This window comes from Amblyraja radiata, chromosome 5 (assembly GCF_010909765.2).
Source record: "Amblyraja radiata isolate CabotCenter1 chromosome 5, sAmbRad1.1.pri, whole genome shotgun sequence".
Classification (NCBI taxonomy): Eukaryota; Metazoa; Chordata; class Chondrichthyes; order Rajiformes; family Rajidae; genus Amblyraja; species Amblyraja radiata.
The window spans coordinates 20,664,192-20,690,269 of NC_045960.1; the positions used below are offsets into that span (position 1 = coordinate 20,664,192).

General features: G+C 39.8%; 1 protein-coding gene across 2 annotated transcripts in view; it reads right to left on the minus strand.

The window, feature by feature from the left end:
• Positions 1–26,078, minus strand: part of gclc (glutamate-cysteine ligase catalytic subunit) — a 67,272-nt gene that overhangs the window by 6,734 nt on the left and 34,460 nt on the right. For both annotated transcript variants that reach the window (XM_033020695.1, XM_033020696.1), the window contains 10 exons: positions 25,894–25,952; positions 23,078–23,214; positions 22,918–22,992; positions 19,239–19,355; positions 19,016–19,154; positions 17,307–17,419; positions 14,086–14,178; positions 7,726–7,830; positions 3,435–3,516; positions 52–155 (listed from right to left, as the gene is read on the minus strand). In XM_033020695.1, the coding sequence (XP_032876586.1) occupies positions 52–155; positions 3,435–3,516; positions 7,726–7,830; positions 14,086–14,178; positions 17,307–17,419; positions 19,016–19,154; positions 19,239–19,355; positions 22,918–22,992; positions 23,078–23,214; positions 25,894–25,952 (1,024 nt within the window). The remainder of the gene's footprint in view (positions 1–51; positions 156–3,434; positions 3,517–7,725; positions 7,831–14,085; positions 14,179–17,306; positions 17,420–19,015; positions 19,155–19,238; positions 19,356–22,917; positions 22,993–23,077; positions 23,215–25,893; positions 25,953–26,078) is intronic.

A 26,078-nucleotide genomic window follows, 5' to 3' on the forward strand; every position in this document is an offset into this window, starting at 1 on the left:
GAGCATGGCTGCAAATCATGGACAAGTAATACAACCGGTGTTTTCCCATACCTTGCCATTAATGATGGTGTCTACGCTCATTAATGCAAACTCCTCAGAATCCATATCAATGCCATTTTGTGCACAAGCACAGCCATCGACAACTGGGTTGCCAGCTGGAAGAGAGAAACCGGAACTTAAAATAAAGTTGTACCAATTTTACATAGGCTAGTATAGTATTCAAACCCAACTATATTGTGGATGACATTTTGAAGTGAGCACACAAACACTGCAAGTAAAGAGTATTCCACCACACAATTGATTTGCAGTTTGTCGATGACAGAAAGGCTCTGAGTGCTAGGAAGTGAGTTACTTGCACGATACCCAGCCTCTGACCTGTTCTTGTCGCTGCCATCCACACAAGTTCCTGGAGGATGGTAACACAATGATGTGATTGCAATGCCACTGAATGTCAAGCAAAGCTTTGATTCTGCTCAATGATGATCAACAGCCTGAACACTGATTTAACTTTATTGCCTGCAGGAATGGTGAGTAATGGCATTAGACTTGCTGCAAAATTAGGAACGGATTGAATATTAATAGATAATCGGTGATCATCCTATTTCTAAGCATATGATGGGAAGATGATTGACGAAGCAGCTAAAGATGGTTGTTTCTGCATGACGTGACAAACTCCTACAATTATATTCTGTGATAGTATGATTTGTCAATGACCACAACCATTCTCCTTCATGCAAGATACAACAGTGTTTTCCCCCTGCTAACTATTCTTATCAGGCAACCTATCAACAACAAAAACTAGAGCAGTCCTGACCTGCCATCTGTTTCATTGGAGATCCTCGGACTATCTTCAACCAGACTTTACCTTGCACTAAATGTTATTCCATTTATCCTGTATCTGTACACTGTGGACGGCTTGATTGTAAACATGTATAATCTTTTCACTGACTGGATAGCATGCACCAAAAAAGCTTTACACTCTACCTTGGTACACGTGACAATAATAACTAAACTTTAGTTTTACCAGAGGTCTGATGTCAGATGTGGTGAAACACTACCTTGATATCAAAAGCAGCCACTTGCACCACCAGCTTGAGTCCATGTTTGAATCACGGCTTGAAGAAGTCTGAATTCAAGTTTCCCAGATAAAATCCAACCCGGGAGTCAGTAAGTAGTGATTAAATGCTGCTTGATAACATCGTTGCAACACTTTCCATTACTTCACAGATGATCAAAAGTAATTCGTTAAAAGGTTTTGCCTTACAATTTGTAAACTATTTGTAAGCATACGCCAACAAAATACTGTATGTGGTATGTACCTTTGTTAGGTTCCTAAAAATGGGCTCAACAAATGGTAATATGTTATTTATGACCCCTTTATGTTCCCCAGTAAAGGCACAAACGACCCCCCCAATGGGGGTCCCGACCCCCAGGTTAAGAACCACTGACTTAGAAACACACGATAAATTAGGCCAAAGTCAACATGGTTTTTTGCAACAGAGATCTTGCACAACAAACTTGTTGGAATTCCTTTGAGGCAGCAAATAGCAGGATAGACATAGGGGAGTCAGCGGATGTTGTTTACTTGGATTTTCAGAAGGCCTTTGATAAGGTGCCACAGGTGGCTACTAAAAAAGGTGAGAGCCTATGATATGATACTAACATGGATAGCAGGTTGGCTGGATGGCAGAAGGCAGTGGCAATAAAGGAGGCTTTTTCTGGTTGGCTGCCAGTGACTAGCAAAGTTCCACAGGGGTCGGTGCTGAGACCACTACTCTTCATGGTGTATATAAATAATTTGGATGAGGGAATTTAAGGCTTTGTGGCCAAGTTTGCAGATGATACTAAGATGGGTGGAGGGGCAGGTGGTGTAGAGAAAACAGGGATTCTGCAGATGGACTGGTTGGGAGAGTGGGCTGAGAAGTGGCAGATGGAATACAATATAGCAAAGTGTGGAGTCATACATTTTGTTAGTAGGAATAAAGGCATAGACTATTTTCTAAATGGGCTGAGAATTCAGAAATTGAAGGTCCAAAGGGACTTGAGAGTGCTGGTGCAAGATTCCCAAAAAGTTAATTTGTACATTGAATCAGTAGTAAGAAAGGCAAATGCAATGCTAGCATTTATTTCGAGAGGGCTACAATACAAAAACAGGGATGAAATGCTGAGGCTTTTCAGGTACTGGTCAGACCGCATTTGGAGAAATGGGCCCCAAATCTGAGGAAGGATGTGCTAGCATTGGTGAGGGGTCAGAGGAGGTTCATGAGAATGATCCCAGGAATGATTATGTAAACATATGATGTTTGAAGGCACTGGGCCTGTACTCACTGGAGGATGAGGGGGAACCTTATTGAAACTTACAGAATAGTGAAAAGCCTGGATAGAGCAGATGTGGAGAGGATGCTTCCACTAATGGAAGAGTCTTCGACCAGAGGCCTTAGCCTCAGCATTAAAGGACGTTCCTTTAGGAAGATGAGAAGGAATTTATTTTGTCAGAGGGTGGCGATGCTTGTGGGGATGATTGGTTGAACTTTTTTTTGATTCACATCTCATTGAAAACCTGACACGGAAACAGTGTTTTTTTTTTAACATATTCCGGTACAGATTTACCTCATGATTTCAAAAATCCCATCATTTGTAAATTAGATTAGCGGAAGAGAGGGAGGGGGGGGGGGTGGAGGGAGGTGGGGAGAGGGAGGGGTGGAGTGGGGGGAGAAGAGGGGGCCCTTCCTCTCTGCCCCCTCCTCTCTCCCCCCCCCCTTCCTCTCTGCACCTCCCTTGGTCCCCCTTGGTCTAGTTAATAATAAAACATTATTGATTAAACGTGAATTAAATAAAATACCAGAGCAAAAGGAGGCTACAAATTTTTGGTTATTGAATAGAGCTACTACTTGAGGAAAAAAGCTGTTTTTATGTCTGGCTGTGGCAGCTTTGACAGTCCGGAGTCGCCTTCCAGAGGGAAGTGATTCAAAGAGTTTGTGGCCAGGGTGAGAGGGGTCAGAGGTGATCTTGCCCACTCGCTTCCTGGCCCATGCTGAAGTATGACTCCATCAGAGTGTAAATTTTGCGAGCCAGTTTAATGCCCATGTTTGTAAACTCTAGTAATATCATGATCACCTCCACAAAGGAATAGCCATGCAGAAGAATCCAGATTGAGTTAAACGTATTTAAATTCAACAATTGGAGGGATTTGAAGATGACTCTTGGGTTGTTTCTCTCGATTACTAGTCTGCAAACCTAACTGCTGTTCAACACATATGTCTTGTCATGGTATTAAACGCGCTATATTATCTAATCATATGAATGGAACAAAAAAGATAAATCAGCTTTTTTGTTAAAATAACAAAAATTATTTTTAGTATTTATTAAAATCTTGGTACTTGGTGATTTACAAATATCTTGAAATTACAGTTGGAAGTAGCTTCAATTTTTACCTTTGTAGATGTCTTTCTTGAAGTAGAACATTCCTTGACGAACAGCGTCACGCTTTTGAGCCACAAGCAAGTTCTCATCCACCTAATCAAGTAGAAGCACGCCCATTAGATTTTAAAACTTCAGTTCTACATCAGACAATATTATGATTTTATTAGATTTTGCTGAAGAACGTTGACTCATTTATGGCCGATGCCTTCACACCATTGACGATTCCAACCTGCTTAATCCACTCCAGATTGTACCATTGTTTCAGAAACTAGAATGTGTGCAGTCATGTATAGTAGACAATGGGCAGAAAAGCCCGCTTTTAATTTTATAAACTATTAAGGCTAAATGAGCATTTGAAAAATATTATGAAGGCAAGCTACATACTTTAGAATTACTGGAGGTTTTGCTTAACAGCAAAACTTCTGGTGCATTGAGCAAAAACAGACATTCAGATTATAAATAACAAAATGGAAAGAACAACATGCAAATTGGTTCACCATTTCAAAATACTGGCCTCATATTCCTACCGGGATGCACTGACATTTTCCTCAATGTTTTCTTCCCCGGAATTGGCCAAAAATAAAATTTAGAAGATCCTTGCTTAAACATTATGCCCGTGAAAAAGTCATGTTTACACCAGGCTAAAAATATTGCAATTAATGCTGGCTCTGTCTCTCGCCCAATTAATTTTCAGAGGCTCAAATATTAAGTGCTTAAGTGCAAGGATACCGTACCTTGGACGATTCTACAATTCAATTGAAAAGGTGTTATATTAAGATCAATTCAAATTAATCAAACTGGGTACACTTTTTTGAAAAAGAAAATCTTAAGCAATGATGTAAAGAAACAGTTATGCAAAATGCGGCAAGATGGCGCCAGGGTAGAGCAGCTGCCTTACAGCGCCAGAGACCCGGGTTCGATCTTGACTTCGATGCTGTCTATACGGAGTTTGTACGTTCTCCCCTTGACCTGCGTGGGGTTTGGCCCCGTTTCCTCCTACACTCCAAAGGCGTACAGGTTTGTAGGTTAATTGGCTTCGGTAAAGATTGAAAATTGTCCCTGGTGTGCAGGATAGTGTTCGTGTACAGGGTGAGCTCTGGTCGGCGATGACTCGGTGACCAGAAGGGCCTGGTTCTGTGGTGTATCTCGAAACTAAACTTTAAAAAAATCTGTTGGAGGAACTCAATGGGCCAGGCAGCACCTGTAGAGGCAGACAGTTGGCTGACATTTTGGATTGAGACACTGCACCATAAACATCAATGCCACTTGTCGTCATTCTACAGGTCACTGTAGGAATAGTAAAACAATGTGAAACAGTCCAGATGAAATTCTTGCTCAGGTGCTGCAATAAAATGACCGTTCAGTTCTGAAGACTTCTTATCCCATTCAAAAGAGAACAGACCTGATGACAAATATAGTCAAAAAGGAGATTTTTCTCTTCTCCTCTCATAATCCGGTGTACACTTGAAGACAGCTTTTTGGACAGCGAGAACAAGTGACGCAGTTAACATTTTTGCTCAAAACCTAATCGAGTAACTATTTGCCAGCAGATGGTTATGATGGCTGTTGTAACAAGTTCATATTGACCCTTGTTTTGAAGAACTTCTTTTGGAGTTCTTCCAGTCCTCTACCAAATATTAGTTATCTACCGATGCTAATTGAAACAGTGCAAAAAGCAGGTCAATATTTGTGCTCTAATCCTATAGCAAGATGTGTGAGAGGTCGCATATTCGTGAAATAATCTCAAACACTTACCCCACGTTCTAATGAAAACAAGGGGGTTGATCTCCAAAAGTGCTAACAATCAGCAACTAAGTTGTCTATGATGTGGACACAAGATGGAGCAGTAGGCCTGGAAAAAGGCTAAAGCCAAATAAGTCTGAAGAAGGGCCTCGACACAAAACGTCACCCACTCCTTCTCTCCAGAGATGCTGCCTGTCCTGCTGAGTTACTCCAACATTTTGTGTTTACCTTCGATTTATACCAGCATTTGCAGTTTCTTCCTACACATAAAGCCAGAGAGTGCCTGCACTTTGCTCAAACTGCATTCAGCAGAACTCCCAGATTCAGCACGCTTGCAAATTAAGTGGTGTCAACTAATATTCTGCAACATGTGCAGGGTGTACGATAGAGATAGGTTGCATCATGCCCTGTTTGGTAACTCAAATGTTCAGGAGCAAAGGAGTTTTTAAAAAGTGGTGAACACTGCCCAGTCCATCACAGGAACTGCTCTCCTCACCAAAGGGATCTATAGTAGGCGCTGCTTCAAATAAGAGAGCCAGCATCATCAAGGACCCTCACTACCCTGGCTACGCTCTCATTTCGCTCATACCATTGGGAAGGTAGTATAGGAATCTGAAAATCGTGACCTCTCCAGGTTCAGGAACAGTTTCTTCCCAAGAACCCAAGAACAGTTTCTTCCCAAGAACCCAAGAACACGACAAAAACCATCTAAACTACGAACTGTCTTGGTTGCACTAGGGACTTTAGGCTTTTGTTTTGTACTAATATTTGTTTGCATTTATTGATTGTTTTTGCTTGTTTTACTATATTATATATTAAGTACTGTACTAGAGACCTGTTATGCTGTTTGTTGCAAGTACAAATGTAATTGTTCTGTTTTGGTATATATGACAATTAAACGCTTAAGGGTTTTGACAATATTATAAATAGAAGGAAAGTGCAGGAATCGGGGACCAGTGTGTAGGAAGGATGCTAAACCATCAGCATTTTCACATTTTTGGACAGCGGATTATCAGAGATTTACTGCATCGAATGGAGCTGATGCCCTGTTTTAAACAGTAAAATGTCTTGTTTAAGCAATAAATTGGCTTAAAAGTCCCATGAATCAGCTGATAGAACATCAAGTGTATTCTAATAAATTACACTGCAATGAATAGTAATGAAAGACCACGGAGTTCACTCATAGTCCTTCAGCTTCTGAAAAAAAGTTATGTTATTCTTTCGAGACGGAATGAAACTTTAAATGTACTCGAGTCAATTTAATTCTATATGCATGAACCACCAAGACCCTAATGGAATTTGATTGTGAGGGTTTAGTGTGGAACATTCCTTAACCAGGAACAAATCAGAGAATTACCTAGCCCTTATCCTTAAATAGGTGTCAATTAACTGAGGAGTGGTGCACACATATAGAATTTATGATTCCTTAATTATATACACAAGTTCAATTTGAAAAGTTACTTTCGAGCAACGTGAAAAGTAATTCATCTCAACAAAACAGTTTGGATAATTACATGCACCATTTCACCAGGTTCTCTCCAAAGACTAGCCTGAAATGGACGGTAGCCAATTTTCAAGAAAGACAAAACATTTTTAGTATGTACTTTGTACTTCAAGGCTAGATATTAGTGAATGTAGAAAATGAGCAGTAGCAATTCCCAGCAAAAAAAGCTAATGGGATATTCCCAGTTTCTAATCCTTTAAAATGTATTTGCCTCATTCAAATTCACCACTACCAAAATCCAGAAAGCATATTTTGTTTAAATATGTTAAATGAAATTTGGCAGAAGAGGGGAGTGACTGGAGCTCCATTCCTCATTGATATCGGCAATAGGCTTCTTTAGTTTAAAAATATTCAGCCGTTGGATAAAGATAAAATATTGTGTAATAGTTTCCAGAAAGAAAGTGAAAAAGGAACGGAAAGAGATAACCACAAAATGTTCCGTTAGTGGCAGTGCAAATACAATACTCAATCATGGCTATGTTATAACAAGGTTTAAAAAATCAATGGAGTTTTCCGAATCTAAAGAATCTGATTTTCATGGTGGGTGATTTTAATCAGCTTTGATTTCCAGATTACATGCAATTAAAATGCATTCACATCATCCTTCGGATTCTAAAAGGAAATTAAATTATCCAGAGAAAAAAAATCAAATGTATGACGCTGAAGAGAATCCACACTTGTGAAATGCTATGATATAGAAACATAGAAAATAGGTGCAGGAGTAGGCCATTCGTCACTTTGAGACAACACCGCCAGTCAATATGATCATGGCTGATCATCCCAAATCAGTTCCCCGTTCCTGTTTTCTCCCCATATCCCCCAATTCCGTTAGCCCAAAGAGCTATATCTAACTCTCTCTTGAATGCAAATGTAACTTGGCTGTTAATAAAGCAGTCCTAGTTTTTTTGGACTATTTCATGCACTACACCATTGTTATTAGTGGAATTACATTTGACCAGCCTTAATGCAGCTGGTTCAAACAATGAAACACTAAAAAAAACAAATGCAGGACCAGTATTTGTTAAAGATCGACATTTTCTGTCTCTCGTACTTACTTTGGAGAGTGGGACAAGAAAATCCAATTTGTAGGAAAGGATCACTCGAGTTAGCAGCACCACAAAGACCACATAAGCAGAATTCTCAAAATCAGTCAATTGAACCTGTGAACAATTCAATTTTTGAGTTAGTGAAAGTAAGAGGTTTAAACAGCCATCTTATATATACACTAGGTTTACGGTATTAGTTTATCAATATAAATACTGTTTTCATTTTTTAAAGAAATTGTGGCTCCACTAAAGCAGAATGCATATATTTCCAAATTTCAGATATTATTTTGTTGGCTTACAGAACAAAACAGAGGTTGAAGCTCGGCATTTCCAACTTTTGGCATGTTAAATGCAGTCTGCTGTGTGCCTGTGTGCACAGGGTCATGATTCAAATGAAAAGGTCCTGATCTACTGTTTGCTTGAAGTGGATTGCAATATTCATCCATTATGCAGCGATGGGAAAACTACAGAATGCAGACAATGTGACTATTTCAACTCGTGCAGAATAGACCAAGGCAGAGCTGCATTGATTCTGAAAAACCATGAAATGTTAGTGAAGGAAAAGACTAATTCTGCCATTTGGAGAATCGGCATCAAGTGGTCAATTTGAAAATAGAAGTTCTATTAGGATAAGGTTTAAGGAAAACCTTGCTTAGGATGACGGGAACATGCTGCAGCATTGCAACTCAAAAGAAACACATATCGGAAGGAAACGGAGAGAACAAAAACAGCAGCTCAAGGGGAGTAGTTTTAGAATACTTTACAAAAGGTTAGGAAAACAACAGAATTTCCTGACCTTCTGGAAGGGGTAAATGGGATCTCATCGGTACAAGCTGGTTCAAGGTGTAAAGACTGATTACAGGAGTCAGTCAACATTGCAGAGACAGATGCAGCCATCAGTTCCCACTAAATAAAGACAGAGGCTAGCTAATCAGTGGAGCCTTGGATTTTTCACCCATCAGTTTCACACTAGGGAAAGTTGTTATCTTTAGGCCAGTTCTCAATAGAGAAAAAGCACATGCTTGCTTCCTGCTAGAGACTTGGTTAGTTTTACATATTTGTAGCTTCAAATATTTATATACAGTGCCCTCCATAATGTTTGGGACAAAGACCCATCATTTATTTATTTGCCTCTGTACTTCACATTTTGAGATTTGTAATATGAAAAAAAAAATCACATGTGGTTAAAGTGCACATTGTCAGATTTTATTAAAGGGTATTTTTATACATTTAGGTTTCACCATGTACAAAATTACAGCTGTGTTTATACATTGTCCCCACATTTCAGGGCACCATAATGTTTGGGATACATGGCTTCATATGTGTTTGTAATTGCTGAGGTGTGTTTAATTGCCTCCTTAATGCAAGTATAAGAGAGCTCTCAGCGCCTAGTCCTTTCTCCAGTCTTTCCATCACCTTTGGAAACTTTTATTGCTGTTTATCAACATGAGGACCAAAGTTGTGCCAATGAAAGTCAAAGAAGCCATTATGAGACTGAGAAACAAGAATAAAACTGTTAGAGACATCAGCCAAACCTTAGGCTTACCAAAATCAACTGTTTGGAACTTCATTAAGAATAAAAAGAGCACTGGTGAGCTCTTTATAGCAAAGGGACTGGCAGGTCAAGGAAGACCTCCACAGCTGAAGACAGAAGAATTCTCTCTATAATAAAGAAACATCCCCAAACACCTGTCCGACAGATCAGAAACACTCTTCAGGAGTCAGGTCCATAATGTTTGGGACCTATCATTTATTTATTTGCCTCTGTACTCCACAATTTGAGATTTGTAATAGAAAAAAGTCATATGAGGTTAAAGTGTACATTGTCAGATTTTATTAAAGGCCATTTTTATACATTTTGGTTTCACCATGTAGAAATTACAGCATGTGTTTATACGTAGTCCCCCCATTTCAGGACACCATAATGTTTGGGACACAGCAATGTCAAATAAATGAAAGTAGTCATGTTTAGTGTTTTGTTGCATAACCTTTGCATGCAAATGACTGCTTGAAGTCTGCGAATCATGGACACAACCAGTTGCCGAGTGCCTTCTCTGGTGATGCTCTGCCAAGCAAGATTTTCCTTAAACCTTATCCTAATAGAACCTATTTTCAAATTGACCCCGATGCCGATTCTCCAAATGGCAGAATTAGTCTTTTCCTTCACTAACATTTCATGGTTTTTCAGAATCAATGCAGCTCTGCCTTGGTCTATTCTGCATGAGTTGAAATAGTCACATTGTCTGCATTCTGTAGTTTTCCCATCGCTGCATAATGGATGAATATTGCAATCCACCTCAAGCAGATAGTAGATCAGGACCTTTTCATTTGAATCACAACCCTGCGCACACAGGCACACAGCAGACTGCATTTAACATTACAAAAGTTGGACATTCTGAGCTTCAACCTCTGTTTTGTTCTGTGCCAATGAAATAATGCCTGAAATTTGGAAATATATGCATTCAGCTTTTATGAATTTACTCAAGCTTTCGTGGGGCCACAATTTCTTTAAAGAATGAAAACTGAAGGGGACTAGCCCCCAAAACAAGCACAAGCGAAAGATGGCTGCAATACAGGCCTGGCAGAGCATCACCAGAGAAGACATCCAGCAACTGGTGATGTCCATGTATTGCAGACTTCAAGCAGTCATTGCATGCAAAGGATATGCAACAAAATACTAAACATGACTACTTTCATTTACATGACATTGCTATGTCCCAAACATTATGGTGCCCTGAAATGGAGGGGACTATGTATAAACACTGCTGTAATTTCTACATGGTGAAGCCAAAATGTATAAAAATGGCCTTTATTAAAATCTGACAATGTGCACTTTAACCACGTGATTTTTTTCTATTACAAATCTCAAATTGTGAGGTGCAGAGGCAAATAAATAAATGATGGGTCTTTGTCGCAAACATTATTGAGGGCACTGCATTTGGGTCTACTATACCAGGAACTCAATTTGCATTGGTGACTCAGTTGTCCATGTGCACACAACTGGCACATAGAGTGACACAGTGTGGAAACAGGCCCTTCGGCCAAACTTCCCCAACATGTCCCAACTACATTAGTCCCACGTGCCTGCGTTTCGCCCATATTCCTCTAAACCCGTCCTATCCATGTACCTGTCTAACTGTTTCTTGAACGGTGCGATAGTCCTTGCCTTAACACCTTCCCTGGCAGCTCGTTCCATACACCCACCAACCTGTGTGATGAAGTTACCCCTCAGATTCCCACTAAATCTTTTCCCCTTCACCTTGAACCTATGTCCTCCGGTCCTCGATTCCCCTATTCCGGGCAAGAGACTCTGTGCTTCTAACCGATCTATTCCCGTCATGATTTTATATACACTTCTATAAGATCATCCCTCATCCTCCTGCGCTCCAAGGAATAGTCCCAGCCTACTCAACCTTTCCCTATAGCTCAGACTCTCGAGTCCTGGCAACAACCTCGTAAATCTTCTCTGTATCCATCCCAGCTTAACAACATCTTTCCTATAACATGGTGCCAAGAACTGAACACAATACTCTAAATGTGGCCTCACCAACGTCTTATACAACTGCGACACAACCTCCCAACATCTATACTCAATACTCTTTTAACTGATGAGGGCCAATGTATCAAAAGCCTTTTTGGCCACCCTATCTACCTGCAAGGAACTATGTACCTGCACTTCTAGATCCCTCTGCTCTACAACACTCCCCATTTATTGTGTGGGTCCTGCCCATGTTCGACTTCCCATAGTGCAAAACCTCACATTTCTCTGTATTAAATTCCATCAACCATTCCTCAGCCCACCTGGCCAACCGATCCGGCTGTAATTTTTCACAACCATCTTCACTATCTGCAAGACCACCCACTTTTGTACCATCTGCAAACTTGGCACATGTTTAACAGCTTGAGATGAACCTACATAATAAAGTAAGCTTTCCTTGGTCACACGGCCAATGACCTTGCAGGATTTTAACATTGTTTGGCTGCATTAATCAAGATTTGTCACACAGTCCAACAACCCATGAAAGCGATGTAAAAAATGTTTTTAAAAAAAATCAGCTGATATTAATCCAATAGTCAAGATGGACACGGTGTACAGATGAGCTCCACTGCGATCAGGAACTTATTTATGTCAATACTGATGCCTCATATCTAATCTAAGTACCCAAATTGTTCAATACCCAATCCTAGTATTGTAGAAAATCCCATACAGGAACAAGCACACTGGCCTATCGACATAACATTTTGGGATTTCTATATCTCCGCGTGATCTTCCGGGTCTTTTCTCATGGAAAAAACAAAACTGCCATCCCAGGAATCAATCTGCGGTAATCCTCACCGGAAGCCTCTGTTGTAAGTTTTTTTTTTCACCCATAAGGTGCCATACAAGAAAATTAGGCTCAACGTATTATGGAAATGGGGTATAGCAAAGATAGCGGCATGGATTTGTTTATAGGCAGAATATAGCAGGTAAAAACAGGTCATTTTTGGATAGGCATGTGTGATGAGTGGGATGTCAACTGTTCACTACTTAATATCAAAGATTTGATTGAAGGTACAAAAGTTTTATGTATCCATGTTTGCTGATGGTACAAAGCTAGGTGATTATTTAGGCCTGCTGGAGGATGCAGAGGGGCTTTGGGGAAAAAGATAGGCCAAATGAAAGGGAACAGTGGATAGAATATTATATGGAAAATATGAGGCCAACAGTATTTCCTAAGTGGCAATAGATCGTTGGGATCCTGTGGAATTTATGTGCCGAAACAGTTAACACTGCTGTGGCCAAACTCCAGGAACCTCTACATCCCAGAACTATTTTGGGAAGGTTATCTTGCTACTGTAAATCACACCTTAGTGTAGTTAAATGGCAACAGAGTCAAAGGGGGACTGCAAGAAGTCTCAAGAGTTAAAAAGGGAGATCCGAAGAGTGGGAATGATCTAGTGGGAAGTGTCGTGACTGGGCTGAATAGTCTTTCAACTTGTGACAAGTCTGTATGCAAATCAAAATTAACCTGCAAGTGCTGTAGGCAATTAGGAAGGCAAATGGTAGACACAAGGAATTTACAACAAAAGGACACAAAGTGCTGGAGTAACTCAGCAGATCAGCCAGCATCTCTGGAAGACATGGATATGGGCCTGGACCCTTCTTCTGATGGTTCGTTGGCCTGTATTGGAAGAGGGTTAAGTAAGAGTTTGGAGATTCCATGCTCGAATTATAATGAGCACTGGTGATATGCCTTGTGGAATATGTACATATTTAGCCTCCTACCTAATGGACATTAAACTTGCAACAGGTATTCTAGATGTATTCCTGGTATGGCAAGCCTTTAGCAAGAGGAGAGATTATAGACATTAAATAAACTGGGCACATACTCGAGTCTGAAAGCATGACAGGAGATCTCAATGAAACACAAAATTCTAAAGGGCTTGCCTGGTTATATTGATGTTGATGTTTCTCCTGGTTGGGGTATTAAGAGCCAGGGGCCATGGTTTCAAAATAAGGGCTCGGCCATTCAAGACACAGATGAGAAGAAACTTCTTCACCCAGACAGTAGTGAATCTTTGGAATTCTCCAAGCAAGTGGACCGTGGGGGATCAGAAGCAGAGTATATTCAAGATACAGATCAATAGATTATTAGATATTAAAGGAATCAAAGGATATGGGGTTAGTGCAAGAAGCGGGCATTAAGGTCAGCCATGATCTTATTGATTGGCTGGCAAGCATGAAGGAGGCTAAATAGCAGACTTGTGTTATTCCTTTCTGATCATTTGTGCATTTTACCTTCAATAAAATCCAATGACCACCATAAAGAAGTAGTAAGCCGGAGCTCTGATCATCATTTAAATTAGTTCAGATTAAATTAATAGATATCAGCAGAACAGAAGCAAGACATTATTTTATTTTAAATCTATTTAAAGTAGGCAAGGCACAGGAATTTCATTTTTTGCACGTGTTTTAAATACTCCAAGGTGGAAGAGACCACGTGTGTCACATTAGTTATGGCCAAAGATTGCGGATATGACATTTTTGCTCACTTGTGGATTTTTGAGGAGACCATAAAGATGGATTTTTGTTTGGGTGCAAGGACACCAAAGTTTGAATTTCCTAGAACTTTTGGGAACTGACTGCAGTAGTCCACAACTATACACTAGCTTCTTTCTTTAATAGAAAATGTTTTAAAACCAGGGCATAAAATGGTGGTCTGATACCAAATCAAATCAAACTCCTTTTTAAACTCATGTCAAGCAACATCTTTCAAAATTGCATTTTGCCATCAAAGCAAAAACTTAAGTATTTAGTATTATAACTTAATTAAATGTATTATAGTGTTACAACTAATGCAGTTACATCAATACAGATGTGATATTTACCTCCATCGGGCGAAATTCAACTCTCCATCCAATTTCCGAATTTGGGGGAGGTGGCTTAAACCTCATGGTTTGCCAGTTGGTGGATTGTATGTTCTATCAATAGTCAAATGTAAAAGTGTTATTTTAATGAAAATTGGTTTCCATAATTTAAGCCCTATTATACATCGCAAACACACATTTTAGTTTACATGCATTTGAGTCGAAGGAGTTTCTTCTAATATGATGACAGAATCAATACAAGAGAAATAGGTCTTTAGTTGGACAGAGAGCTTTCTATATTACAATTTTCAAAAAGGTTTAAAAGCATGTCAAATTTTAGCCTTTAACAAACAAAATGGAAATAAATCTAATGTTAAGTAGTGTCTTGGAAGGAAAATACCTGTCAGCACTGAGTGGAGTAGTAGTTTCCTTGCCTCAAGAAGAAAAATAAAAGTGAACCTTTCTTACTCTGAACCAAATTTTGGAATTAGGACACGAGACATGGAACAGTACGATGAAGAGAGATAGGGACTCTCCCATTGTTTCAAATACCAGACACTCACATTGAAATTTATTCACGGGCATTACCAGATGAATCCAAGAGCAGGAGTTGCGGCCTCCGGATGTTAAGAGGTCACAAGAATGAAGGAGGAACTTTATTTAGAAGACTTGGGGGATGTGGGGATGCTCAGTAGATTTTTTGAAGTTCAGTGAAATCGAAGAGTTGTCTTTGGTCAGAAGATGGAGTTGACGCAGATTAACCAGTTTTTGCATTGAATAAGGGAGATGATTTGAGGGACTCGTTCCGTTTGCTAAAATATACAGAAGGCCCCGTCCATTTTATTTTTGTTTTTTACATTCAGAATGTTTTTTACATTCAGAAACATCAGTATTTGTTCAACAGATCACAGAGGCGGGCATTTGAAACTGCTTTGAACTGTTAGGCTGGGCCAGGGAAGGGCAATTCCCAGATACGAAATTGGAGGTGTTTTCTCCTCATATTGAAGAGAATACCTGCCATATTCAGAGTGAAATACAGCTGGCTGTAATCTCGACAAGGCGTTTAACAGCATATAAAAATCATGTATAACTTTAGTACTCCAAATATTGTTTACCTTAAAGTGCATCAGTACCAGCATCCTAGACAAGCCAGCTGGTGATATGAGTATAGTCAGATAAACATACTTTGTAGATTTGAATTGATTAAGTAAATATTAAATAATAATTAATATGGTCAGACCAGGAGATGTACATTTGCACAGATGGAAGAAACATATTTGGGTTTAAAAAAATACAACTGTTAAAATCACAGGTTAAACACAGATTTTCCAACACTCTCGTTTCCTGATCATTTCTGGATTATCTGTTTTTCCAGACAAGCAGAGGTCACATGATAATAAAACATCGATACACCCCTGGCCCGCTAATGACACCCCTCCCGTGTCTCGAAAGCACCATGGAGTGCCAGAAGCTTAAAAAATACACACAAATTTAAACTGAATGTGAATGGAATGACCAACGACATCCACAGCTCCCACCGTCTCTCCGGCCATTTAGAGCCTCCGCTTCCGAACCCACTCCCGACTGACAAAGTGCACCAGCGAGCCCTTCTTCACCCACCGCATGGTCCGTGTGACACAGCTGTTGTTGCAGCTCATGTTGTAGCCCCTGGGGACAGCGCTTTCTTCGGGCTGCTGCCACCAACAGAATGTGCTCGGTCAAGGTAGAGTTCACTCTCCCCTCCCCCTCCCATCTGCTGCTGTTACTTGCTGTCCGGCAGTAGCTTTGTCCACTCCCCGCTCAACCACCACTGCCTGACTGGGGGGTCTACGAACCCACCCGAACACTTGTCGGACGGTGCAACTAGGAGGGAGCTGGGGACGTTGGCCTCTAGGAGTGAACTGGTAGGAGGGTGAACTGGGGTAATCCCTCCAGCACCTATAGGAAGTTCCCCCAGGGCACAAAGACAGCTGGGTGAGGAGAGGAGAGATGCCAGTTCGCAGGAACTGCTCCAGTACCAGTGCACAGGTCGACTTTGGATAATGGTGCCAAATATGGTGGTGCCTGCATGTGTAATATATGCAAAAAGAATTTGACTGTGCAGTTGCATTTGTGACAAATAAAGTACTATTGAACCATGGAACATTCAGTTTACAATGCCATCTGTGGCCGCTCAGGGAATTTCAACCAAGCTTTTGTCATCCTGTCCGGACATTCAGTTTACAATGTCATCAGTTGCCGGTTCAACCTGGAGTTTAAAACTTTAACTTTGCAGAAAACCAATAATTTACAGAATATCAATTCCATTTAATTGTATACAGTGAGACTCCTTAAATGGTTGGTTCCATACCAAATATAGGAATAGTCTATCACTTCCAAAAAAGGCAGTGATTTGTTCTGCAATACATGGGTCGTTTTGGTTTCATCGTAATAATCCTCACCCGAATACCATTTAAAAAATGAAAGTTAAAAAAAAAAGCGCAGAATTTCAAGAATAATTTTCAAAGGATCTTGTACGACAGCTGAAAACTAGACAAATACATTTAAAACATTTTGTTCAGCTACTATTAAAGATAAGGGGTGGACAAAGGTGTTTGCTCTGGCCTCCATTAAAACCACCGTTCCTGTCAACCATTGTAACCTCTTCCTTGGCCATGGCCTCAGGCAGAACTGGGCTGCTTGCAACCATGCACCCCCTCGGCACCCGCCTCCCCTTCAGCAATTAATAACATTCTGTGAACAAGAAAGCTGACTTCCAAATTGTTAGAACACCTTTCACAGCCATCTACTAAGGAATCTTCATTATCCAATACCCACGGATGCAACTATTACAATGGCCTCGTGATTAGCCTCCTACCTTCAACAATGTAAGTTTCATCCAAGACCGCCAGTATCTCAGCCCCCACCTATTGCGACTGAGCCATCCTACCACTGGGTCTATTGAAAGCTCAATCTCAAAATTCTCACCTTGTGTTTAAATTCCATGGACTCACTCCTCCATATCATGGCAATCTCCTTTATCATTCCAACTCTGAGAACTTGTTAGCTTTAGCTTCTTCAATTCTTTCCCCAAAATAGTGTAATTATCTTTCTTTAAAAACTCTCTATCTCTTTCCAATTTTTGGTCACCAGTCTTTTAGCTCATAGCATATTTCTGGATGATTGCAACCCTGTGATGCACTTCAGCATGTTTTGTCTTTAGAAGCAGTATTTAAATACAAATCGAGTAAGCTTTATATTACCTCAAAGTGATCAGACTCATTGGCATCATCCATGTGTATCCTTTCAGCATAGAGCGTCAAAGGATCCCGAATAAAAAGATGAGCAATATGTTGTGCCAGTAGATGATCAATACCTAAAAAGACATTTTCACATTGTCAGGAATAAACTTTTTTTCATTACAAAGGGATATAATAAATTGCTCCTGCATGTTGTAGCCCATGCCAAATTTCTTCCCCTCGTGAAAATATTTAGTAATCCAACAAAACCTCCTCAGTTTCCTCTGCATTTGGCTACATTTAATCCTGTCTCTACACATTGGCAAATGACAATACCCTGGGAAATAATTCAGTAAATTTAACACTTATTTTGTTGTTATTTCAACATAATACTTCGCAATGTACACTTCTAATTCTGAAAGAAGATGCAAAATTTCCACCCACTAAGAACTCAACCTGCGGTAACTGAAACAGAATGAAGTTACTATGCAAGGGTACATGCATGTGCACTTAGCAACAAGGTACTTGTAGGAGTTTAATCAGGTAGAGAATAATGCTAAGCCACAGAAGGGATTTTAGAGTTTTGTCAAAGTAACTTCAGACAATATGGGGAAAATTAGATTTTGTTTGTGATCCAGGCAGCTCATGGTGCAGATGATGGGCAAACATTTGAAGGATTAAATTGGCATGCGTGTGTTGTGTGTGTGTGTGTGTGTGCGCGTGAGAGATGGATGAAGCAGAGTTTGGGAGAGTGGGTTCAGGAGGGGGAGATCCTATTACAAAAGAGAAAGACTTGCCAAAAGAAGTTTCAACCCAAGGATTCACAATTCACCAAGGAATTAATATGGGAGAATAAAATGAGATTGAAATTTTAAAACGACAACTTCCATAGAAAAGCAATGTGAAAACTTACCTAAAGTTTAATGTATAATTCTTACAGACTGGGTTTGCAAAAATACAATGGTAAAACAAGGAAAATAAACTAAATAATTGTTTAAATCTGCGAGCAAGAGCATTGGTCAAATGCTGACAGGAGATTTCAGTCGACACAATAACTAGATCCTTTCTATCTATGCCAAAGTCTAAAAGGAAATACATGTCATGCATGTAACCATGGCACCAAACTTTGAATGAATGTTGTCATGGTTCAGGTCTCATCGTGAAGAACTCGTAACTTATAAACAAGGTCTTAAAGTTAGCAACCAAGCAATCATTACAAAATTAGCCAACCAACAATTAAGCATTTTAGATGTTATTAATTGGAATTCTTTTGAATGGCTGGAAACCCTGTACAGATTTCAACCATGTATGACTGCCAAACCAAATCTTTTAAAATAATGTATTTCTTTACTATTCACTCTCCTATTCTTTAGTTTTAGGATTTAAGCTCTGGTTTTTCCATTGTCACAGATCTTCCTTTTGTTTTGAAACAAACATGTGGCTGCTTATCTGGTGACGAATCTCTGGCCCAAAGCATTAATTGTTTCCCTTTGGAAAGATACTGCCACACCCGAGTGTTTCCAGCATTTTCTGGTTTTATTCCCCTTGTTTATCACCTCTCTAATTCCTCTGTCTTTCCAAATCTTCCCAGTTCTGATGAATAATCCACAACCTGAAATATTAATCTTTTTTTTCCATACGTTTCTAACCAACCCCATTTCCAGCAAGTACGATAATTGGCTGTTGAATTAAAAAAAGACAACGTTTTTTTGTTTAAATGAATTCATTTTTACCTCCTTCTCGAAGCTGCATGTAGATTTCATCATCGACTGTCAATTCCAGATCATTGTACTTTTCCCCGCACTTGGAGAGGTAACTATCAATAGAATCGTACCTGGATTTACTGATCCTGTACTTGCTGTGTTTGCATGGCTACAAAAAACAAATCAGGCTTTAGATTCACGCTGTGCAAGTTTAAATAATGGCAAGCAAACACAACTGAATTCACTTGGTTACCTCCAAACCTCTTTCTTCTCTGGTTCGATCATCCACAGAAGCAGAAATTACACCCCAGCGACAATCTATGTCCGATATGTAACCTCTATAAATTGGTGAAGCAGCACTCAAAGCCATCTGAAAGGAAAATTGTACTTAAATGCAGCAGTCCAGAATTTAATTCATTTCAGTTTAATTTTATTAATTTCACCTTTATGCACAGAATATATTAAATGACATCAGGGCACTTTCATGCTATTGAATGGTTTAGTTTATATATTTTCGTCAGAAATATTATAATTATGTTTACCCATCTATAATGTTTAAATACCCAATCAAACCATCAATATGAATGAGCTATATGATCCCAAATTCACAACATCTTTAGGCCAATGTTTTCCTCAGCAAGACTCAACTGAATTAGTCAAAAGTATTTAATTGCCAATATGCACCGGGATCGGAACAATCGAATTATTACTTGCTGCAGCTTTAGAAGCACATTAAATGTAACAATACGACAAATAATTATACGATAGACTATATTGCAATAAATTAGTTACACATGGTACCAGAACATAATAGCAGTTTATTCATCTTAATATTTTATTTGCACTTTTCTTTCTGACTTCAAGATCAAAGGTTATGACTATAAATATTTAATAGGTTCATTATCACCTCAATAATACAATTCTATAAATCAGCGTTACTTTTAAATCATCTATGTTTGAAGTGCACAAATAAAATATCTATGCTACATTAATTAGCCTAAAACCTGCTTCATATCAACTCTCATACAAATCCTTCAAGGTTGGCCCATTGAATAACTTTATGTTGTCACTCAAAAAAAAGAAAATTTCATTTGGCACGTTGATATTCCTTCAGTAATCACTCCAGAAACATTCCTTCAGCGATGACTCCTTGCTCTCTACACCAACCTTTTCCACACTAATAGCAGATATTTCCCTTCAAGTTTACATCCTTGGAAAATAGAAATCTTTAGTCCTCAGATTTACACAATCTTACAATTTCCCGTAAAACGTTGCCAACTGCAATATCCACCCTACACATCTTGTTACAACCCGAGTGTTCACCAGCCAACACTAGTTGTCCCCCAAACTAATGGGATCAAGGAATATGGGGAGAAAGCAGGAACGGAGTACTGATTTTGGATGATCTGCCATGACCATATTGAATGGCGGTGCTGGCTCGAAGGGCGACCCCTGCACCTATTTTCGATGTTTCTATGTAAACATGCATACCCTACGGTTAGCTTTATTTTCTTTGATCAGTTGCAAGAAACCTACTAAAGTTATGCATATCGAGCTCTTCAAGATGGCAGCAACAGCAGACAGAGAAAAGGAACCGTGTCACTGACTGGGTGGGGACTCGCCTCCCGCGCCCTCAGAGACACTTTGGCTGCGGGAAGCTGGGCGGTGGCCATGTGAGGGGAGGGACAGTGGTTAACAGGTCGGCCTGTCGGTGGAGTGGGCCGCTGGAGGCACTACAGGAGAAATTACACCCCAGCGACAATCTGGGGCTCAATTGGATCGAGTGCCGCTCGAAGAAGCTGAGTTGATTTACATGAGTTACATATTTGATAACTTTGAACTTGAAGGGTTCAAGATAACACCAGAATTGTGGCGACATGTATATTGCCTCAATGCACCCTAATGTACCCTTACACCCTCGTGCCCATGTATGATTGTGAAATGTGATTGTAAAACTTTGCTAAATTGTCTGCAATAAAATAATTTTACTGTGACAATTTTATGACAATAAAGTACCATTGAAAGTGCCAGTCTGGATTAATATTTAATTTAACTGCAATTTGTTAACATTTAAATGGATTATGCTAAGTGACTGTCACTTCATTTTAATGGAAACATATTTTCTTACAAATATCATAATTTAGCTGATATTTTGTTTGCAATATGATTCATTCCTACATATCAATTCATTATTATTTTCAGCCATTTAACATGCCAGTTGTAACTTGATTTCCCTTCTTTATAATAATTGTCCTTAAAATGCAATTACTATTAAGTAATACAGGGAATCCTGTGAAAAGCACTGGTTTGATTTTTCATTGTAGCCCACCACTCAGTTTGAGGGAAGTAGTGAATTTCCCCCCTCCCCCAAAAGTTATGAATCAGGGGCTGCAGAGTGTAGTTTTGTATAAACGTCCTTCAAAAGGGCAATAGATATAAAAATAATTAGAAGAGTATAATGCAGGAAGTTCTTTCAAATTTGTGTGAAAGGTTTGACTAACAGTTGAAGAAATAGAAACTTTCCAGGAATGTTGCTAATTATTAGTACTGCCCAATTTTATCAAATAATCTATTTAAAATCAAAAATAATTTTTGATTCCTTAAAAATAGCATAGCTTGAGATGATCTTCAAGGAGTAACATATGAAGGCAATTGGTATTTAAAATCATCAAATCTTTGATTATTAAGGGGAAGTTACACAAGGGATATCATATTCCAGACGGTGAGAAATGAGGTAATCAAGTTTTATAAATTCATCACATTCCTGAAAGAAGTAACCAACTAATCCTGCAGACACACACACACCAACCTGGACTTAAGCCAACTCCTTCCATAACGGTTCACTGAAAATATACTTCTCATTGTTTCTGCTATTAGGGGACTGACGTGGAAAATTAAGTTGATTTATAACCGCCCATCAGTTCCAGACACCACCCTCCACCCATAAACATAGAAACATAGAATATAGGTGCAGGAGTAGGCCATTCGGCCCTTCGAGCCTGCACCGCCATTCAATATGATCATGGATGATCATCCAGCTCAGTATCCTGTACCTGCCTTCTCTCCATACCCCCTGATCCCTTTAGCCACAAGGGCCACATCTAACTCCCTCTTAAATATAGCCAATGAACTGGCCTCAACTACCTTCTGTGGCAGAGAGTTCCAGAGATTCACCACTCTCTGTGTGAAAAATGTTTTTCTCATCTCGGTCCTACAGGATTTCCCCTTTATCCTTAAACTGTGACCCCTTGTCCTGGACTTCCCCAACATCGTGTAGTGTTTCCACAGATAATGAATGAAATCAAATCATAGGAAACAGGATTGTCCCACCCATAACCTACCCTCCGCCACCCAACTCCCTATCTTTCTTCCTGCAGGCCTCGTTCCTTTCCTTGCCAAGCTTGTCGTGGCCATTTGGCCTGTTTTGCATGTCATTGATGATGTAGACTGCCCGTTACATTGTGGGTGGGATTTATGACGTGTTTTTGGGCGTGTTTGGAGCTTAGATTCTCGCGCAGAAGTTTAGTTTTTAGATTAGTTTGGAGAGACGATGGAGAAGGTCTCCCATGCGGGGTCCATGGGAGATCTAAAGGAGATCACGGCAGATCTTACCAGTGTTACGGAGACACGAGGAGTTTACTAATGTCTAAAGTAATAAGCTGGAGTTCGAAGAAGATTGTAGTAACGAGTCGGAAGAAACTTGGATGTATCTTACTATCAACAATAAAGCATTTATTCATCAAAAGACTGTTTTTAAGCCATATCTGAGAAGCTCTGAAGGTCTCTGTGAATGAGCTTGCATGCGTTTAGAAGACACCCCCTTCAACCATTCTCATCCAAATAGCGGCTAGGGTGCTAATTACCTGAAAGATATGAAAATCTGCCGCTACAAAGCTCCCTCGAAAACCCCCCATCCCAAGACCAACACTTACCACGATAGGGCAAATTGTGGCGAGCTGGTCATAAAGGTATCGGGCTTCTGAGATGCTACAAGCTTGGAACGTCACCTTTCACAAACAAAAAAAGGTACTGGTAAGAATGTAGCTAAAAATTAAATTAACATTATTCACAAATCTTTTAATTAAAACTTACCTGAAGGCAACAATTGCCCATTCCAAACCCCATAGCATCCATATAAATGTGGTCAGGTTTTGTAGCTCTTGCTGCTTCGCCGTCATCATTAAGAAACTTCTCAACAAAAGGAGAGGACACTTTTTTGTCTTTATAAACTGAAAGAGAGAATAGGTTATAAGCATGACAATACCTGGTAGCATTATGCTTCCAATAAAAAATAAATAAAGTTGAAAGGATCTATTTCCCCAAGCTAGAGAGATCAACAACTGTGGGACATAGGTTTAAGGAAATTGGTGGGAAATTAGAGAGGAATGATGTTTAAAGCACAGGGTGGTGAGGGGGTAAAGGCAGTGGGAGGGTGGTAGAGATAAAAAGTCTCATCAGTTGAAGCAAGCATCAAAATGAGCACGGAGTGCTGCAGATATCTAGGAAGTTAGACACAAATAGCTAGAGCAACTCAGCAGGTCAAGCAGCAACTCTGGAGAAAAGGAACAAGTTAAGTTTTGCAACGCGACCCTACTTCAGAAGTTAGGATGACATTACTGAACGTTCGTCCAGTGAGGTTACATGGGTAGAGTGGAGAAATAAAAAAAGAACGGGATGATCATCTTATTGGTATCGTAATATAGGTCCCCAAATAGTTACCAGGAAATTACAGGTTACTGTAAATCTGCAAGGCAATCATAGTAGGGAATTTTAACTTTCTCAACATAGACTGGGATTTCCATAGCACGAAGGGCTTAATTGGGATGGAATTTGTCATGTATGATTAAGAAACATAGAAAAATAGGTGTAGGAGTAGGCCATTTGAGCCAGCACGGCCATTCAATATGATCATGGCTGATCATCTAAAATCAGTACCCAGTTCCTGCTTTTTCCCCATATCCCTTGATTCCTTAAGACCCAAGAGCTAAATCTCTTAAAAACATCCAGTGAATTGAATTGGCCTCCACTGCCCTCTGTGGCAGTGGAGGCCAATTCAAGAAACTTTCCAAGAAGGTTTCCAAGAAAGTTTCTTTTGGCAATATGTAGAGGGCCTTACATGGGAGAGGACAAAGCTTGACCCACTATTAGGGAATTGGGACGGCCAAGTGACTAAATTGTCAGTGAATGAACTTTTTTGGGACCAGCGACCACAATCCTATTTGCTTTAAAATAGAAATGATTAACTGATAGGACAGGACCCCAAGTTAACGTTCTAAATTGATGGTATTGGACACAAAGTTGCGTATGTTGATTGGAGTAGTTTGCTTTTGGGCAAAGAGACGTCCGGGAAGTAGATTTCTTTTAAAAGGGTCATAGTGAGTGTTCAAGGCATGCATGTTCCTGTTAGAGTGAAGGGCAAGGCAGGAATGAGTAAGGAATGGATGACAAGAGAAATTGAGGAAAAACTAGGCACGGGTCAGGTATAGGCAACTGGGACCAGTGATCCCTGGAGGCATCTAGGGGATTGAGGAGCATTAAGGAAATCATGTAGTTTAATTCAGGAAAGTTGGAGGTGTTGCATTTTGGGAAGTCAAACCAGGGCAGGACTTTCACAATGAATGCAGGGCCCTGGGGAGTGTTGTCGGGCAGGGGAATCTGGGAGTAATAATACATTGTTCCCTGAAAGCTGCATCACAGCTTCATGGGGTGGTGAAGCCGTTTTTAGCATGTCAGCCTTATCAGTTAAGTAATTGAGTAAAGAATTTGGGATATTATGATACAGTGGTACAAGATTAGTTTAGTTTGAAGATACAGTGCGGAAACAGGCCCTTCGGCCGACCGAGGCTGCGCGGATCAGCAATTCCAGCACCATAACGCTATACTAAAGGGATAATTTACGATTATACCAAGCCAATTAGCCTACAAACCTGTACTTCTTTGGAGTGTGGGAGGAAACCGGAGCACCCAGAGAAAACTCACGCGGAAACAGGGAGAATGTAGAAACTCCATACAGACAAGCACCCATATTCAGGAACAAACCTGGGGCTCTGGCTCTATAAGGCAGCAACTCTACCGCTGCGCCACTTGGTGGCCATGTTGATGAGGCCACACTTGGAGAGCTGTGTTCAGTTTAAGTCAGTTGAGACGTACAATAACAACTTTTAAAAAGACATTTGGACATGTACATTTTTTGGAAAGGTTTAGAGGGACTTTGGAATTAGCTTAGATGTGGCATCTTAGTTGGCATGGACGAGTGGGGCCAAAGGGCCTGTTTCCATGCTGGATGTCCCCATCACTCTAACCTCAGACTATCAGTGGAATTATGATTGAGCTCCTGATCATATTTTTCTAGTTTTACAAACTGCAGCATGAAAATCAATTTGCCACCTAGATTACTTTGTTCTAAATGTAATTAGGTTTTATTTAAAAGGTATCATCAGTCATCTGTTTAACCGTGGATTTGATTTGGTCGTATTTGGATCAGATCTTCACTTCCTACCCGAGTAGACCTCTAATATTAAACATTTTACTCAACAGTTTTTAATACAATACAAGGCAATTCAAAACATACGGCATACTCCAAGTACAGACCCCAGCCCCCTCAGATGCTAGCAACTAATTTACATCCACCGGTCAGATGGGAACGGTGAAATCAAGTAAAAAATGGTGACATGTCTCTTATCAATGCCCTGCCAGTATGATTCTGAACGACATGGAAACCAGTCAAAGAGCTTTATTGCCCAAAAGAGCAGAGATCCTGAGGATTCAAAGGAAATTGGTGGTAGATACTATCATTCAATCAGACAAAGTGGTCAAAAACATAGGAGAAATGTAACAGCACACATATTTATGAGAGGCCACTGCCGATAGAACGTAATGATTTGTAAATGTGTTCTTTTTTCACTTACTTGGTACATTAATGGCTATTTTTTCTCCCCTCCTGTGACGAATGTTCCTAGTCAAAGTGCTGAAGAAAAATTCAATACAAGAACAGACAACATTATAAAAAATATACTAGTTTATACTGAATCAGGCTGCTGGGATATTACAGTTTATAGAACTTGTTAGTACAGCTATTGCCATATTCACTAAG